At 42.5% G+C, this 18,941-nt stretch overlaps 3 protein-coding genes across 6 annotated transcripts in view; 2 read left to right on the plus strand and 1 right to left on the minus strand.

Moving 5' to 3' along the window:
• The window catches only part of prickle3 (prickle homolog 3), a 35,217-nt gene extending 28,355 nt beyond the window's left edge, over window positions 1-6,862 (plus strand). For all 4 annotated transcript variants that reach the window (XM_061735251.1, XM_061735252.1, XM_061735254.1 and 1 more), the window contains exons 7-11: window positions 153-339; window positions 2,510-2,854; window positions 2,961-3,263; window positions 3,410-3,811; window positions 4,956-6,862. In XM_061735251.1, coding sequence (XP_061591235.1) covers window positions 153-339; window positions 2,510-2,854; window positions 2,961-3,263; window positions 3,410-3,811; window positions 4,956-5,404 — 1,686 coding nt within the window. In that variant the 3' untranslated portion in view covers window positions 5,405-6,862. The remainder of the gene's footprint in view (window positions 1-152; window positions 340-2,509; window positions 2,855-2,960; window positions 3,264-3,409; window positions 3,812-4,955) is intronic.
• LOC133456711 (syntaphilin) overlaps window positions 1-18,941 on the minus strand; it is a 104,313-nt gene that overhangs the window by 41,225 nt on the left and 44,147 nt on the right. The window lies entirely within an intron of this gene.
• fam110a (family with sequence similarity 110 member A) lies at window positions 8,332-14,362 on the plus strand. The gene is made up of 2 exons (XM_061735256.1): window positions 8,332-8,462; window positions 12,605-14,362. Exon 2 carries the CDS (start codon window positions 12,770-12,772, stop codon window positions 14,054-14,056), a length of 1,287 nt encoding a protein of 428 aa, XP_061591240.1. The 5' UTR covers window positions 8,332-8,462; window positions 12,605-12,769; the 3' UTR covers window positions 14,057-14,362.

Here is an 18,941-nt window from a genome sequence, read left to right on the forward strand (position 1 = left end):
TTCTAAGCCGGTAACAAGACGCCACGCGTGTCATCCCTGTCCTCTAGTTTGTTTACTCAAGTTGCCCGTGTTCAGGGTCATTATCCTACTTGATCTGCTCGTGGACCCAAAAAAACATCTTCTCTGTCCCTCTCATTTCCTCTAATTCTCAGGTTATTCTAGCCGATGAATGCACGGAGGCAGAAGGAAGATACTGGCACATGAAGCACTTCTGCTGCTTCGAGTGCGAGGCTGCGCTGGGCGGCCAGCGCTACATCATGAGGGAGAGTCGGCCGTACTGCTGCTCCTGCTACGAGTCCCTGTACGCCGAGTACTGCGATACCTGCGGAGAACACATAGGTACAGCAGCGGGCTCCGGGACGACATATATATAACATTGTTACAACTGTCTGCTTTCACTCCAGCTGCCTACGAGTACTTGTCTTGTAAGACTGTATAAATATTATATAAGGGAGTAGGGCTGGGCGATATGGACCAAAAGTCATATCTCGATATTTTCTAGCTAAATGGCGATACTCGATATATATCGATATTTTTTCTGTGCCATAATTGGGGTTTCCCCCAAAGCATTATAGCATAGCATCTCTGTTAGCTTCATTTCATTCTGAGGCAAACCCTTAAAAAACAGTCAGTTTTAATACAAAGCCTCGTGCCAAATGTTACACAGGTTCCTTTATTAACAGAGGTCTGCACAATATCAAAATGTATAAAACAAATGAAATAAAAATAAACTGCCTGCATATATAGAATAAAAATGCTTCTTGAATAAAATAAAACAAATATCCCTTTCCTGCATAACAATAAAATTAAAATACACTGTGCAATTAATACAATGTAGACAGTAACAGGCAGACTTTTCCACTGAGGTTGACAGTTGTGCAAATAACAAAACATTTGTGCAAATCTCAAATAAAACATTCAAGTCAATTTGTCACAAAACAAGCTATATCAAAATCATAAAAAAAAAAAATTTTTAAATCAATATAAACGATATTGTCTCGTACCATATGGCGTTTGAAAATATATCGATATATATTAAAATCTCGATATATGGCCCAGCCCTATAAGGGAGCATTGATTTCACTTCTCCAAAATAGATCCCTGAAAGGTTTTAAAAGCCTGAGATTGACACAAATCGTGTGTTGCTATGATTTGTTATAAAAAGGTCTTTTAATCAGATTAGAGGCAGTAGACGTCCCACAGTTGTGGGTTACTAGTGGTATTAATGTCATTTTCAGTGGTATTACAGAAGTTTTCATGAGCCAAACCTTTTTCAATCTACTTTCAGAAAGACTCATCAGGTCTTCATCTGGTTTTGAAAAACATGCTAGCTGAAGATGGAAAATGTAACGTGTTAAAACACCTTATTCATGATTAGAAACTTGGGTATTCTGACATTAGCTTATATAAGACCCTTCTGATCATAAATATGATGAGAACCAAGCTAAAACCAGGTTACAAGTCCACACATGAACACAGCCGTATAGAGGTGCAGCTTCTCAGTATTTATACGTAGCGTATACAGGACTGTCTCAGAAAATTAGAATATTGTCCTTTTTTATTTTCTGTAATGCAAAAATGTCATACATTCTGGATTCATTACAAATCAACTGAAATATTGCAAGCCTTTTATTATTTTAATATTGCTGATCATGGCTTACAGCTTAAGAAAACTCAAATATTCTATCTCAAAAAATTAGAATATTCTGGGAATCTTAATCTTAAACTGTAAGCCATAATCAGCAATATTAAAATAATAAAAGGCTTGCAATATTTCAGTTGATTTGTAATGAATCCAGAATGTATGACATTTTTGTTTTTTTAATTGCATTACAGAAAATAAAGAACTTTATGACAATATTCAAATTTTCTGAGACAGTCCTGTGTATATATATCTTTATTTAAACTCGAAAATCATTGAGGGCGAGCCCTCATTTACAATGACATTTACAAAGACAAAAACAGAATAACAAAAGAGCAGTCAATGAAACAAATATGAAGTTACAATTAATAAATAATGTAACAATAAAATCAATTAAAACGGATACAAACAGTGCTTAAAAGATTTAAGATCAGGGATTTAAAATTACCAAAAGATATTAGTGAATTGATAATAATAATTATGGTCATAATGAGCTCTGCAGCCGGGGCGGATAGTGAGGATCATGAAAATATCTCTTTTTTTTTTTAGTTTAGTTTATTTTCGGTCATGACACAAAAAAAAAACAAAGAATAAAAATGACAACAAGGAAACGAATACACTGTTCAAAGAAAACATTACAAAAAAGTTTCCAATATACAAATAAACAAATAACATCTAGACCGAAAAAGGGGTAGGCTAAAGCAAAGCTTATTATTTGCCTACCCTCAAAAAGATTAATTAAATTAATGAAATAAAAGTAAGAAGTACTGTAAGAGAAAGACTGCTAGTAAAACAAATTGCCTCCATGGGGATAACAAAGATTCCTCAAAAAATAAAAAAGATTTTTATTTCTTTATCTCTCTCCAGGCATTGACCAGGGCCAGATGACTTTCGAGGGCCAACACTGGCACGCCGTGGAGTCGTGCTTCTGCTGCGCCCGGTGTCGCCTGCCCCTGCTGGGCCGGCCCTTCCTCCCGCGCAGGGGCCTCATCTTCTGCTCCAGGGCCTGCTCTCTGGGGGAGGACCCCAATAACTCCGACTCCTGCGACTCGGCGCTGCACAGTAAACCCTCCCAGCACGGCAGACGGGCCGGGGCGTCGCAGAGACACCACCCTCAGCTACAGTGCGGTTCTCCCCTGCAGTCACTAGAGGGCGTCAACCGCACTGTAACTCTCACCAAAGAGTGCACTCATGCTGCAGTGGAGAACAGAGGTGAATATCAGAGGCTGCTCTCTGCTGGATTAAAACCCGTGTAGGCTGCAGTCCGTTCTCATGTCCCACATTAACATTCTTCCCCTGGCATTTATTTGATCCTCAGTGGTCCGCTGCACCGCTCCGGTTCAGAACGGATTGGCCTCCCCCAGCAGTCACGCTCCCCAGCGAGGCTCCTACTCGCCGCTGCCACACATTCACAGAGGAAACGGTTTGGGTCCGTCCTGGCCCAGCGACGTCCCCCGTTACAGTTTACTGCCAAGTGACTCTGGGGTCAAACCTGCAGACAGTGGTGTTCAGTTCCAGGGTGAGCTGAACGGTCCTGGACTGACTGGTTGTAATTCAAGAGGAACCTCCACGGACACGGACTGTATGAACTGGGTGGAGAAAACCAATCAAGCTATGCAAGGTAGCTGGAATCACTGATACGTGATAAACATGGTGCTCAGCTGCAGAAAACCCCTGAAAAACTTTGTCCTTGATGAATCTAGCTAACAATGAAATGTATTATCACCTAACTACTCTGTGTTTTCTTACCCCCCCCCCCCTTTCCAGTGTTTCCTCCTCAGAGGATTTCTCAGGTTAGCCAAGTGATTTCCTTCGAGCCGCCCCTCTCATCAGGCGACGGCCCTGCCCTCCCACCCCCTCTGCCCATGAAGTCCCGGGACCTGATGCCCCCGGATCTGCCCCCCCTGGCTCTCCCCCACCCAGAAGATCGGCCCTCGGACTCTCCAGCCCCCATGACCCGCAGCAGCACGGCCAGGGTCAGCTTCAGAGAACCCATTAGCAGCAGCTTCTCCGTGGAGGACGATGAGGATGAGGATGAAGAGGGGCTTCTGGGTGAGGGGGGGGAAGACCAGCAGGAGGAGGACGAGGAGGAGGAGGAAGAGGACGAGGGAGGTTTTGGAAGCAGGTTGCACCTGCAGAAAGGCATCCCGCCCCAAATAGATCTGCTGGGTAAGTGAAAGCCTTCAGAAAGCTGAATAATAATTTCACCGCACGAATCGGCACAGATTACTTTCTAATACTGTATTTGACCCGGTCTTTGTACGTTTTGAACGTATAGAAATGTAATTCTCTTCAGTTGTGTGAAATAAGACCTGGAAACAGTCATTGTGGCATAGAATTGTCAAATTGGTTTAATTCACCGTACAAATTGTTACAGATTACTTTTGTAATACTGTATTTGACCCGGTCTTGATGAGATGTACCTGCTGTACTTTACTGCCCTTACTTTTTAACAACTTGTGCTTTTTATTATTTTACCTCTTTTCTTATCATTTTATTTCATTTGATTTGTTACTTACTGTTTAATTGTGTCTTGCCGCTTCTAATGTTGATGTAAAGCACTTTGAATTACCTTGTGTTGAATTGTGCTATACCAGGGGTCGGCAACCCAAAATGTTGAAAGAGCCATATTGGACCAAAAACACAAAAAACAAATATGTCTGGAGCCGCAAAAAATGAAAAGTCTTGTATAAGCCTTAGAATGAAGGCAACACATGCTTCATGTATCTATATTAGCTATAACTGGGGGAAGATTTTTTTTAAATTATGCACAAAAGTCGAAATTTTGAGAAAAAAGTCGAAATGTCAAGAAAAAAGTCGAAATTTCGAGAAAAAAGTCAGAATGTCAAGATTAATGTTGAAGTACAATCTTGAGACAAAAGTCGAAATGTCAAGAAAAAAGTCGAAATGACGAGAAAAAAGACAAAATGTTGAGAAAAAAGTCGAAAGGTCCCGGAAAAAGTCCAAATTTCGAGAAAAAAGTCGAAATGTCGAGAAAAAAGTCCAAATTTTGAGAAAAAAGCCGAAATATCGAGATTAAAAAGGAAAGGAAAAACGAAGAAAAAAACTGAAAAAAAGAAGAAAAGAAAAAAGGAAAAAGAGAAAAAATAGAAAAAAAAGGAAAAAAAGAAGAAAAAAAAGAAGAAAAAAAAAGGTCAAACATTTTTTAAAAAGCTCCAGGAGCCACTAGGGCGGCGCTAAAGAGCCGCATGCGTCTCTAGAGCCACGGGTTGCCGACCCCTGTGCTATACAAATAAACTTGCCTTGCCTTGTCGGGCTCAAGCTGATTTCAGTTCTGTTTTTTTCAAATCAGATGGCTCTTCATACCCACATCGTAGTGTGAGGAGAGGAAGGAGTCGCTGCCGCGTCCCTTCAGAACCCAGTCCTCCCCTGGGCTCAGAGAGGCGCTGCCGGAGCTCGCGGGCCGACCGGCCCGACCGGCCCCGGCTGGACTCCCTGGACTGGAGAGGCGACGGCGACGGCTCCTCCTCGCTCACGCTGCAGCCGGGACAGTACAAACACGGGGACTCCTGCTCCACCTGCTCCTCGTCCTCAGACTCGGAGGAGGAGGGCTTCTTCCTGGGCCAGCGCATCCCTCTGCCCCCACAGCTGCGGCAGCAGCCGGCCGACCCGCTGCAGCCCCGGGGGGACGAGGACGGCAGGGACAAGCAGAGGGAGGGCGGCCTGAGAGGCAGCATAAGACGGAGGAGAGCTCTCAGCCAGAGTGCAAAGGACAAAGATAAAAACTGTGCTATCTCCTAACAAGACACCATGTTACACTTTATTAATGTTGCACAAGAAGAACTAACAGCCACTATTTCTCTCGTGTTTGGGGGTGGTATGACGGTGGCGTAGACTTTTCCAGAGGTGAACCACACCCATCCTCACTGATGAGGGGAGTAAAGGAAACCTGGGCATGTTAATGGTGTCAGGGTTTGAGTAGAGAAGGATGTGCTCTGAGAGTCATGTGAGCAGGGATGAGCGTGGAGCGGGTCCTGGGAGCCGCGGTGCAGTCGGAGCTGCTTGTTATGCTGCAGTGAAGTATTGCTGCTCTGTGATATATCGATTTACATAAACACAGCAGGTTTAACAAAGACAGGCTTGTTCCTGTGGCTTCAGTGACCCAATTACAGCACACTCAAGTGTGCAAAGCTGTTAAAGTGTCGCTAATGCGGTATGAATTTTTGTTTTGATCAGGACTCACGGCTGACCGAGCATTTATCAGGGACCGTTCCAGTCTCCGGAAAGTGTTTTTGTTCTGGAACAAGTGAGAGACGACAAGTTATTAGACGACAACCACGGCCGAACTGTGTTCTCCAACTGAAAAGTGATCCCACTCTTTCTTATGTACATCTGACATAAAACGACTCCCTTCTAGTCTCACAGCAACGTTGTTCAAGAAGCTGTTTCACATATTTCCAGCTCTTGTTTCATAGCAGTTAGTTTTGATGACAGCTGATATGGTTTAACACTGCAGGTTGCAGAATATCAGGATATATTTAATGTACAGAAGGAGTCAGGCAGCAGTTGAGCCTCTTCCCGTCACTGTGTGACCCGGGTTTGTCCTGCACAGCTCGGTTATCGTGCTGGACAGTTGGAGGCGAACATCCTGCCACCTGCAGCCTTTTATCAAACGCTCACCATCACTGCTCCCTCCTCCTCCCTGCAACATCTCTAACTATTCTGATGTCAAAATACCAAGGGGTACACTTCTTCACCAACAATAACACCTAAGTGCTCACTGACAAACATTGTACAGTCTGTGACGTCTAAATTACAATAAATTGAGTTTTTTTTTCTTTTTTCTTTTTGTCATATTTTGGATTTGAAGCAGCTGGAATAGTATTTTACCTGATATGACATCTTCTATGTTCTTAAGTGCTATCTTTTAGTGTCTCTAATAGTTTTTAACACAAAATAGCAAAAAATATTGGGGATTTGTGTGAATGTTGTGCTTTAGGTTTGCTGTACACTCAAAACACAATACTGCAAAGCCTGTAGTCTATAATCACGTTACTTAAAGGTCTTTTTTTTTATATACGCATGGCGTAGGTCACTATTTTCTTTGGGGTAAAAAGAAAGATATGACACTCTTCTGTTTCTCTGATTTGATGTTGTGTATATTTATATGCAGCATATGAGTAAATATGTTCAATATATCCGTCTAAATGTGTGCCTTTTTCATGCTTAATATTGTAAAAGCAGAGATTTTCAGTATGCGGTGCAATTTCCTAGCCTGGTCAGCAATCCTAATTCTTTTCCTCTCAGGTTATGGCTGGCAAAGCTTAAATTGAAGCAGCAAATATAGAAAAATATAAATATGGGGGGGAGTGGTAGCTTAGTGGCTACAGAGGAGGGCTGGAGTCTGGAGGACCTGGAGGATCCAGGTTCAATGCAAAATGGCCACTGGACCACTGCTCCTAGTTTGACTAGAAATGGGTTAAATGCAGAGAATAAAATCTCCCCATTGTGGGATTACTAAGGGAAAAAATGATTTATTTCTTATTTTATCTGAATTCATGATGAAGATGAGCAACGTGAGCCGGTGCACTCTGATGGGACTTTAAACCTCCTGGATCAAGATGCAGATCAGCATTACTCACCAGCTGCTGCAGCTCTGGGGAAATGTTCATGCAAATATAGCTTCTTTTTTCTCTTTGTAACAGTTATTATCCCAACCAGTACTGGAGTTGAGGGGGGATGAGGGGGGATGAGGGGGGATGGCACCCCCCCTGAAATAAAAACGGTCCAAATCATCCCCCCTGTAAAACTGCCATCCCTCCTTTTCATCCCTTATGTCATTTCATCAATGAATGTGGTTTTACTGCTATTTCAACATTTAGAGTCATCACCAGAAAAATAACTTATTTGACAATTTTCACCTGTTTCAAGTAAATTTTCACTTGAAATAAGTAGAAAAATCTGCCAGTGGGACAAGATTTAACTTCTCATTACAAGCAAAAAAATCTTGTTCCACTGGCAGATTTTTCTACTTATTTCAAGTGAAAATCTACTTGAAACAGGTGAAAATTGTTGTTTTTTAATTGTTGTCTTGTTTTGTCTTGTTTCATTTTTTTTACTAAAATGAAACATTTTAACTAGAAATAAGACAAATATTCTTGTTAAGATTGTGAGTTTTTGCAGTGATCCACTTTACTTATCCTGTGAAGGACAGAGTCATATTGATAAGTTCAGAAAAGTGTTTTTTTTTGTTGTGTTTTGATGTATTTGATGTAAGTCCAGTGGATATTTAAAGCTTACAGAAGGCTGCATTTAACTGCTGCTATGTCATTCCTGCAGTATTTCTGCAGGTGTTTTGGTCAGTGCTATTATTTATAATATATTATATTATTTGTAATCAGCACAAATTATCTGTCCCCATATGATAAAATCCACCATCCCCCCTGATTTTTTCTCGAGTACTGATCCCAACCACACACATGGATGTATAGTTCAGAGTCACACTTAGGTAATAACGGGTTCCATAAAAAACAACAAAAATCTTCTTAGACATAATTGTGTAATACTTTTTATTCTGGATTTGATTTACACTCAATTAAAATAGGTTGCCAGTTTCATACTTTTACTTTTTATTTGAAGCGCAGCAGCGGTTTCCTGAAGCTGCGCGGACCAATCAGCGATCGGGGGCGTGGCCAGGGGCGGGGCCTCGGGAGGGGGCGGGGCCTGCCCGGCCGCATGAAGAGTTGTCAAACAGGTTTTTCTCTCGTAAGAAGCTTAAACGTTCATGCGGAAGGACTGCGGCGTATGCTCGGATTTCAGCAAGAGTCCCCGCTGATAAAGCTCAGATCAATACTTCCAGGTGAGTCTGTGCAGTAAAAGGAGTAAAAAAAAACCCAGTCTTAACCAGTCTACATGTTTGTGGAGTTAGACTCGTGTCGTCGAGCGAAGGCCTGCTGCACCTGAGAGCACTAACGCTGTTTACCTGCACCTTTCTGTGCCCCTGTGTGTCTGCTTTCCTGTTCCACTTCGTGCTTGTGCTTTACCCGCAAGAACATGCCAGGACTCGTCTCAGAACCAGGACTTTAGTGGCTGTACTTCATGACTTTAGTGGCTGTACTTCATGACTTTAGTGGCTGTACTTCATGACTTTAGTGGCTGTACTTGTGACCCCTGCAGCCCTCAGCCCTCATGGTGTGTTTTGGTGTGTTTGTGTGTCTTGGTGGTGGCTCCTTCCTGTTGGCAGGGATCTGCATGCTGCTGGGGGTCTGCAGACCCAGGTGTCCTGGAGACCCCAGGGTGTCCTGGGGGCAGTACTGGAGATGAGGGGGGATGGCATCCCTCCTAAAATAAAAACGGTCCAAATCATCCCCCTGTAAAAACTGCCATCCCCCTTTCCATCCCTTATGTCATTACATCAATGAATGTGGTTTTACTGCTATTTCAAATTTTAGAGTCATAACCAGAAAAATAACACCAGAAAAATAACTTATTTGACAATTTTCACCTGTTTCATTCAAGTAAATTTTCACTTGAAATACGTAGAAAAATCTGCCAGTGGGACAAGATTTAACTTCTCATTACAAGCAAAAAAATCTTGTTCCACTGGAAGATTTGCCAGTGCTATTATTTGTAATATATCATATTATTTGTAATCAGCACAAATTATCAGGGCCCATATAATAAAATCCACCATCCCCCCTGATTTTTTTTTTTTTGCAACTCGAGTACTGCCTGGGGGTCTGGAGACCCCAGGCTGTCCTGCAAGTCTCCATGTCAGCAGGAGCCCGGGCCGGGCCCGGCTCAGGGCTGGAATGGCAAATATGTGGAGTATCAGACTGGCAGATGCAAACCTCACCAGCTGCACATGTTTCCATGCACACACTTGAGCTTTATTACACACAAGTACAGGGAAGTGTGTCCTTCAAGCAGAGCTGGGTAGAGGAGCTAAAGATTGTACTCAAGTAAAAAGTAACTGTTACTTCAGAATAATATGACTCAGGTAGAAGTAAAAAGTAGTCATCCAAATAATTACTTGAGTAAAAGTAAAAAAGTACTGGTGAAAAAACTACTCAAGTAACTGAGTAACTGTTGAGTAACGTCTGATTAATTTTTTTAACACAACCATTCAAACAGACAAAAGTACAAAATAATCATCTTCAGGCAAATTAAATCAATAAAATAATAAAATAAATTAAAATTAATAAAAAATAGCTTAAATTAAATAATCTTAAAGTAAATTCAAGTACTTTAATAAAATAAATAAAATAAAAATAAAAAATAAATTAAGCACAAGTAGCACAAAAATTTCAAGCCTTTGTACTTTTCTTTTTTAACCAGGCAGAACTAGAACAAGCCCATGAACTCATATAAACTCTGTGTGTGTTTGAGTCTGTGTAAATGTGACAAAACATGCAAAAACAAACATTTCCCCAAAGAATCACCCAGTGATGTCATGAGATTGACGCGTACGTGGATAAAAGGGATAAAAGAAAAGTAACAGCTCAACGTAGCCTAATGTAGCGGAGGAAGAGGAACAGTTTCTTCTTCACAAATCTACTCAAGTAAAAGTAAAAAGTATAGTGATTCAAAACTACTCCTAAAAGTACAACATTTCCCAAAACTTACTCAAGTAAATGTAAACGGAGTAAATGTAACTCGTTACTACCACCTCTGCCTTCAAGTGTGATCAGTTGATCTCTTTTTCTTCTAATTCCTCTCACATGACCACAGTACAGACGTATTTGCCCAGAGATGAAGAGTCCCGGCGGGTCCCAGAGCTGTAGCCGAGGGAGATCTGCCTCCAGGCACTAGCTTGTTTACGGCTCCTCTACATCACCATCACACTTCCACTGGTCCTTTCACCGTCTCCCCGGGGCAGTTTTATGGTGCTAGTCTGGGGGATGGATGGCTGCGAGTGGTCGTTTAACCCCCACTTGTGGCAGGAGCCAATGAATTCGTAAGATGGAAAGGGCCACTAGAGAGCAATGGAGTTTAAGATAAACGGGTGTATGGACGTTAGGAATGGGCGATATTTTACCGTTCACGATAAACCGTCCAAAAATTCCCCACGGTAAGAATTTGTCATCTCACGGTAAAAATGATAAATTCCCGTTGATGACGTTTTTGTGTAAAACTGATTTATGGTTCTGAGTTAAATCCACGGAAGGAAGGAAGGAAGGAAGGAAGGAAGGAAGGAAGGAAGGAAGGAAGGAAGGAAGGAAGGAAGGAAGGAAGGAAGGAAGGAAGGAAGGAAGGAAGGAAGGAAGGAAGGAAGGAAGGAAGGAAGGAAGGAAGGAAGGAAGGAAGGAAGGAAGGAAGGAAGGAAGGAAGGAAGGAAGGAAGGAAGGAAGGAAGGAAGGAAGGAAGGAAGGAAGGAAGGAAGGAAGGAAGGAAGGAAGGAAGGAAGGAAGGAAGGGAAGGAAGGAAGGAAGGAAGGAAGGAAGGAAGGAAGGAAGGAAGGAAGGAAGGAAGGAAGGAAGGAAGGAAGGAAGGAAGGAAGGAAGGAAGGAAGGAAGGAAGGAAGGAAGGAAGGAAGGAAGGAAGGAAGGAAGGAAAATGAGAGAGAGAAAGAAAGAGAAATGAGAGAGAGAAAGAAAGAAAGAGAAATGAGAGAAAGAAAGAAAGAAAGAGAAATGAGAGAAAGAAAGAAAGAAAGAGAAATGAGAGAAAGAAAGAAAGAAAGAGAAATGAGAGAAAGAAAGAAAGAAAGAGAAATGAGAGAAAGAAAGAAAGAAAGAGAAATGAGAGAAAGAAAGAAAGAAAGAGAAATGAGAGAAAGAAAGAAAGAAAGAGAAATGAGAGAAAGAAAGAAAGAAAGAGAAATGAGAGAAAGAAAGAAAGAAAGAGAAATGAGAGAAAGAAAGAGAAATGAGAGAAAGAAAGAAAGAAAGAGAAATGAGAGAAAGAAAGAAAGAAAGAGAAATGAGAGAAAGAAAGAAAGAAAGAGAAATGAGAGAAAGAAAGAGAAATGAGAGAAAGAAAGAAAGAAAGAGAAATGAGAGAAAGAAAGAGAAATGAGAGAAAGAAAGAAAGAAAGAGAAATGAGAGAAAGAAAGAAAGAAAGAGAAATGAGAGAAAGAAAGAAAGAAAGAGAGAAAGAGAAATGAGAGAAAGAAAGAAAGAAAGAGAAATGAGAGAAAGAAAGAAAGAAAGAGAAATGAGAGAAAGAAAGAGAAATGAGAGAAAGAAAGAAAGAAAGAGAAATGAGAGAAAGAAAGAAAGAAAGAGAAATGAGAGAAAGAAAGAAAGAAAGAGAAATGAGAGAAAGAAAGAAAGAAAGAGAAATGAGAGAAAGAAAGAAAGAAAGAAAGAAAGAAAGAAAGAAAGAAAGAAAGAAAGAAAGAAAGAAAGAAAGAAAGAAAGAAAGAAAGAAAGAAAGAAAGAAAGAAAGAAAGAAAGAAAGAAAGAAAGAAAGAAAGAAAGAAAGAAAGAAAGAAAGAAAGAAAGAAAGAAAGAAAGAAAGAAAGAAAGAAAGAAAGAAATGAGAAAGAAAGAAAGAGAAATGAGAAAGAAAGAAAGAAAGAAAGAAAAATGAGAAAGAAAGAAAGAAAGAAGGATAAATTCCCGTTGATACGTGTTTGTGTAACAAACATGGAGGATCTGAGTCATAACAGTTTTCCAGTACAGGTGGAACTCATTTAATTGGTTTTTATTAATTCAATTTAATTGGTGTAGTTTAGTAGTATTTAATATTCTTTTAGAGCAGTGTTTTGGGGGCTCCAAAGACTGAATGTGGTGATAGATTTATAGTTACAAAGGTGGAGTTGAATTGGTATTTTTTTTATCGTAATTTTTATCGTTATCAGGATAAATGCCAGAAATGATCGTGATACATTTTTTAGTCCATACCGCCCATCCCTAATGGACGTGGAGTTTGTTAAGTGAGTGAAAAAGGAGGTGTGCCTATTTAAGGTGAACTGTTTTTATTGAGTGTTCCTTTGAGCTCTTTGTTGAGGGCTCCTTCCTTCCCGCCCCGCTGACGGATGTGTCTGTCGTCCGCAGGAAACCCAGATGTCGAGGAACTAGAGTTCAGCAGAGATGCTGAGGTTGCCTTTTCCTCAACAATTGCCTGAAGATGATCGGAGGACGGGCGTTCAGAGGCGCCAATAAACGCTGAGGGCTTTTAGAGAACTAGTACGGCTGCAGGTACGACCACTTACGGACACCATGCCTGTGGAGGCGGTCCCACACCCAGGGAGGCAGCAGCCCGTGAGGCCCGCCGTCGGAGCCAAACCACCACGTTTGCGAGCCAAGGGCCCGGTGGGGCCTGATTTCTACCGCCGGAGCCCCCCCGTGCCCAAGCAGAGCGCCGTGGAGAGACTGGAGGCAGATAAAGCTAAATACGTCAAGAGTCAGGTGGCTCTGTCCAAGCAGCAGCCGGTCCGGCTTCCCGAGCTGCGGAAGCCCCTGCTGGCCCCGGGCACGGCCCTGCGGCCCACCAAGAAGACCAGCCCCCAGGCCAGTGCCAAGCTGGAGGTGGTGCAGCTGGACCTGGAGCACCTGAGCAACCTCATCAGCGACGTGGCCGACCGGCCGCAGGCCGGCGCCGCCGCGGAGTCGGAGGTTGGAGTTGGAGATGAAGCTCCCGTACATGTCCCGGCGGCGGGCGGCCCCCCCTGCAGAGCCCCGGCAGACGAGCAGCAGACACACGACGGGCCAAACCCGCATCCCGACAGGTCCAGTCTAGCAAAAGGGAGATTAAAAGCACCTGGAGCCGCAAAGGGAGAGACCCCGGGCCCCCGGGGGGTTTCGGCCGCGGGGAACGTGCGCAGGGTGGACGTCATGCCCCAGGTGGGCCCCGTGAGGACGGCCCGCAGACCCCCCCAGTACATCCGGCAGCCCCTGCAGCCCGTGTCCTTACATTCCAAGTTCCCTCCCAACGCCGGGGCTCCACACCTGCGCGTCTTCCTCCCCAGAACCGCCCCGGCGTCCTCTCCCCTCAAACCAGTTGTTGTGCCATCCAAACCCGACCACTGTCCCTCCACCGAGCCCCCGGCCCCGGCCCCGGCCCCGGCCCCGGCCCTGGCGGCCCCCGCCCTCCCTGCCTTCCACCCTCCGTCCCCGGCCATCACCCGCCTGTCCTCCTCCAGCTCCAGGAAGCGGCCCTCCCTGACCCGCTCCAAGTCGGACATGAGCGACCGGTTCTCCCGCGCCGGGACGGAGCTGGAGCGCTTCTTCAACCTGTGCGGCCTGGACCCCACGGACCTGCCGGAGCTGGCCGGCTCCAACGCCGACATCGTGTCCCTGGCCCGCTTCCGCAGCGTCAGCGCCCCCGGGTCCGAGTGCTCCGGCCCCGGAGACAGAGACAACGACCCGGACGAGGAGGAGGACGGGAGAGTCTCGGACCGGGTTCCGTACGGAGTTTCTGTGATCGAGAGGAACGCCCGGGTGATCAAGTGGCTGTACGGGCTGCGGCAGGCCAAGGACAGCACCGGCCAGAGCACCAACCTGTAGTCTGTTAGCTTTCATTCACCCAATGTCAACACATTTTCTTTTTCAACATGAGCGTGATGATGCCTGACGTGACGGGTCCTGCAGCCCGGACTGAGCTGCCGTCACAGAATAATCTACTTTGAGTTGTTATTGTTAATGTTATTATTCCTCATTGTAGCACATTTTGATGATATCCTTGTTTATGTATTATTTTCTATGTCGTTTTTGACCTTATTTTGTAAATCTGAGGTTGTTAATTTTTATTATTGCAGCCGTGACTTAAACGGTGATCAGATCCAGCTGTAAATAAATGGCATTACTGATAAAGTGGTACGAGTATGTTGTTCGGCCCTCTTTGAGATGTATTCCAGAGAACCACACATTTAAACAAACATTAGGCCTAGGGCTGGGCGATTTTGGACAAAAATAAAATCCTGATTTTTTTTATTTATTTTTTTTCTCTGAAAACCCGATTTTCGATTTCGATTTTTTTTGGTAAAACTACAAAAGACAATGGAATAAATTGTTTCAAATATTTTATCTTTATTTTTAAAGAAAAATTGCAAACAAATGTCCCTATTGGGAAGGAAGTGCAATTGAAAGATACTGTAAATCCTCCTTGAGTTTAGTAAAGTGACAGCATTTACAATTTTCTTGACCAAACAAAGATGACTAGACGTAATGTTATGTGTGTATGTGTATGTGTTTGTAATGCAGCCAGCTGCAAAAAAGGAAAATCGGAAAATGGATTTTCCTTTTTTTAACATCGTCTTGATTAATAAATCCGATTTAGATTTAAAATCGATTAATCGCACAGCCCTAATTAGGCCTGTGTTGAAAAAATCGATTTCCCAATTCTAAATCGATTCTCATATTAATTCCTAAAAATCGATTCATATGTCTAAAGATTTTTTTTATTCATGTATTTTTTTTTCATCATTACATTACAACTTTTGGTTATTTTTTTGTTTATCCCCAAAAAAGGAATGTTTTGTTGGACACCAGAATAACTGGTGCCATGTTTTTGCCTTTAAATATGTTTAAAGGTATGAAAACATTAAAGTGTTAGGTTATAATTGCATAAATTGTCTATATTTCATTACTTTATATACTGTCTTGGGGTTACATTTGCAAAAAATGCTAAAAACCAAATGCTCAAAAATTTAAAAACCAAAATAGACCGAAAATGGAACAAATAAAAACGGAATGTGGGAAAAATAAAACCAATTTCATCCGTCTCTGTTTCCTCCCTGGATCTGTTTGGTAATTCTGACACATGATGTTTCTGAAAGCAGTTCTATCAGCATTCTGGGAGCTGATTGGTCCTTACAGCATCATTAGCTGCAATACTTGCTGTTTAATCTCAATATAATACTAGTAGTAATATTTTGCATAACTACAGTCATATAATTCATGCAACAGCTCAAAAAACAGTTTTAATAACACTAACCCAAATCAATATCGGAATCGAATCGAATCAAATCTTGATAATCGATTCTGAATCTTAAGAATCGGAATCGAATCGATTCTTGACATTTGAATCGATCCCCAGCCCTAACAAACATCACAAAGAAACGGTTTCATTTGAAGTCATCTTTTAAAGTATCAGATTATCATCAAGCATCAGAACAGATGTAGAGTCCATAACTGACCGGGTCACAGCAGCCGGTACCTGACTGGATCATCCTAACAACGATGCTGCCGCTGCCAGGCTCCTAACTGGGGACGTGAGCTGCTTGGGAATAACGTGTCGTTTCTCAGCAGTGAAAAGAAAGTCTTACAATCAGATAAATACGACCACAGATGAACAACTTGTGCCAAGTCATACCAGGTCATTATGTGTTTAACAAAATACAGACGCAGTGTGGAAAAGCAGTATTTTCAGCGTGGCTGCACTTCCCCGAGGTCTGTGAGCATTCGTCTACGCCCGGCTCTCTGACGGCCTTCCAGTCGGCTCCACGTCTGGACTTTGCCCCGTTGCAACACTTTCCTTCTTTTCCAGCCGCTCTGTTGTAATCGGCTGGTGTGTTTAAGGTCGTCGCCCTTTCGCGTGATCCGGTTTAAGCCCAACTTTAGCCGCCAGACAGATGAAATCCCATCTGACTCCAGAAACTCATTACAGAACACCGCTGTACACAGACCAAAGACTGGTTTAGGATTCAGTTGAAACAATATCTTTTATAATTTAATGAATTATGATTTGACATTTGGAAAGGAATAGAATGAAGTTTGAATAGAATTACAGGTAGTGTAAACCCTATCACAATAAAGGTGAAAAGTGGTGAAGGATTCTAAGATAAGGTGCTTTCAGGCAGGTATTGTTTAAGGTGTTTTATTTGATTTCATTTCTATGTATTTATGTCTGAGAATGATGGTTTCGTTTTCGTTTAATTATTTATTCAAACAGGTTAAAACAAAAACAAAAAAATACTCAGAATACATAAAATGTATATACTGGAAAAAAAACCATAAGCAAAACAAAGCAAATTAAAGAGACAAATCTTTATGTAGATAAATATTTCCTGTTTGAAAGGGTGTAGGATGAAGTTTCAAAAAACTTTTCTAGTCCTACCCCTTCTACTGTTCTGTTTTTACAATTTCTTAATTTCACACAACTTCTAAGAGAAAAGCATAAAAGAAAAGAAAAGGTGGTTCAGCTGAGCAAGACACTTTGGTCACTGGCTGTCAGTTCATGTGTCCATTTCCATTTTGTATCCATTAAGAGTATTGATTTGAAAGATTTGTTTAAACTTACTTGGTGATTTGCATGATTTCATTTCATATTTGCAGTTGTTCCACAGATTAACTCCCATCACTGATACACAATGGGTTTTGATGTTTGTTCCTACATGCTGTTTTTTAAAATGACATATTCCCCTGAGATTGTGTTTATTTTCTTTTATTTGAAACAACTTCTGAATGTCTTGTGGCAACTGATGATGATTCTCTTTGTGCATGATTTGTAAAGTTTTGAATTCGACCAGATCCTTAAATTTGAGTGTTCTCAGTTTGATGAAGAGTGGGTTTGTTGATTGTCTAAAGGCCGCTTTATTTACAATTCTTATTACTCTTTTTGGAAGTTTGAATATTGTATCCGTGTTTGTTTTATATGTGTTCCCCCACACTTGGTGATTTAGTTCTCCTCTGTGTTGTTTGTGACTAAGGGAGTTGTGTCTATTTGTCATGTATAATGTATGTCTGTTTAACTATTAAGTGTTAATTTGTGTGTATGTCGGACCCCAGGAAGAATAGCTAATGCTAAATGGGATCCTTAATCAAACAAACAAACACAGAAGAGTTGATGTTCCCCGGCTGAAAGGCCTGCAGCTCCTGCAGCTCCTGCAGCTCCCGTGTCTGCAAACCAGCCCACATCAGTTTCTACCTCCGTATTTCATCAGCCTGTTATGTTCTCACTGATTGTGGCGCGGTGCGTTAAGGCCAGATATTCCAGCCTTGGTCTCACTCGTCTCAAGGATATGGCGCAGCGCGGTTTGTTTAAGTTCTACCTAACAAACCGCAGCGCCGCTGCCACCTTCATTTACGAGCCTTCTGCTGGAAACCCAAGCAATCAGCTCAGTGTTCCTCTGACGGAGCTGTGATGAGTGAAACATGTGAGGCCTGTGCAGACAGAGATGTGGCTCTTGTGCTGCTTTTTGTTTAGTTCTTTTTAATCATTGTTTTGACTATTACACAGACTGGCCTTGGGCTGTTGTTCTTGCTGCTATCTGCACTCCCTTAGAAGACACTGATTTCCTCTGGAATGTTTATGCTTTGGAGGTACTCCTTCACGCCGTGTAATGATTGACTTGAAGTTGTATAGAAGTGGCTTCACAACTCCTGCCGGATCGATAGGAAACAGCAATGACTGTGTTTCCATGCATCAATAACCCTTTTAAAACCCGAATATTGGCAATAACCCGAATTTGCACGGCCATGTAAACACCAATAATGGAATTTCCCCATCAAACGGAACATGAATTTGTTTTCTGCGCATGCTCTGTTCACAAGGAATCCTGGTCTTTTGAGTCCAGAACGTTCTTCTAAACATGGCGAAATGCAAGACCACGCTACACTTTTGGAGTGAGGAGGAGACTAATCACTTCATAAATGTAATGAAGGATATGAACATTTCTGCATTTGTAGACAGTAGAAAGTACCGGGATAGACAGATTTACAAGAAGGTGAGCGAAAAATTGCACGAAGCAGCATTTGTTTTGAATTTGGATACAGGAAGAGGCATGGACGGATTATCATGACCACGGGCCCTGGACACAAACTCGCTATGGGCCCCTACCTACATAATAACATTCAAACAATGACATAATAATTACATCTTCAAAATCACATTTATGTAATTTATACACCATATTTTTGCGACCATATAAACGTCTTTATTTTTTTATCGCCCAATGACGCAATGTGCCCATTGTGTTATTTTCAGGCTGATTTATGGCTCCGCGTTACACCGATGCAGAGCCTACGGCGTAGGGCTGCGTCAACTTAACGCGGATCCATAAGGCGGACGTAATTGAGGCCACCGTGAGAAGTTAAGGGGGAAGGGGGGCGTGATTTGCGGACGTAGTAGGGACCACCGTGAGATGGCTCCGTGGCGGGGCTCCTGGGGCGGGCGGGCAGACTCTGACTCGCTACCGCGAAGGAGACGCTGCTCCCGGGGGGGCTGCGCCGCACAGGCGGAAGAGGAAGCGGAAATGATGCTAATTGCGTCATCACGTTCTCCGTGCGTCGCTGGCTTGATGGAGATATCCAGAATGATTAATTACCATGTAAACAGGGATAACCCTGTTTGATCACGCATGGTTAATGTTTCAGTAACCGGAATATTAGCAATAACCCGAATTTTGACTGCATGTAAACGTAGTCAGTGAGATCGTTGCTGATGTCTTTC

This window comes from Cololabis saira, chromosome 12 (genome assembly GCF_033807715.1).
Source record: "Cololabis saira isolate AMF1-May2022 chromosome 12, fColSai1.1, whole genome shotgun sequence".
Lineage (NCBI taxonomy): Eukaryota > Metazoa > Chordata > Actinopteri > Beloniformes > Belonidae > Cololabis > Cololabis saira.

Coding starts and splice junctions, on each gene's coding strand:
- fam110a (XM_061735256.1), top strand. CDS start 12,770: ATGCCTGTGGAGGCGGTCCCACACCCAGGGAGGCAGCAGCCCGTGAGG.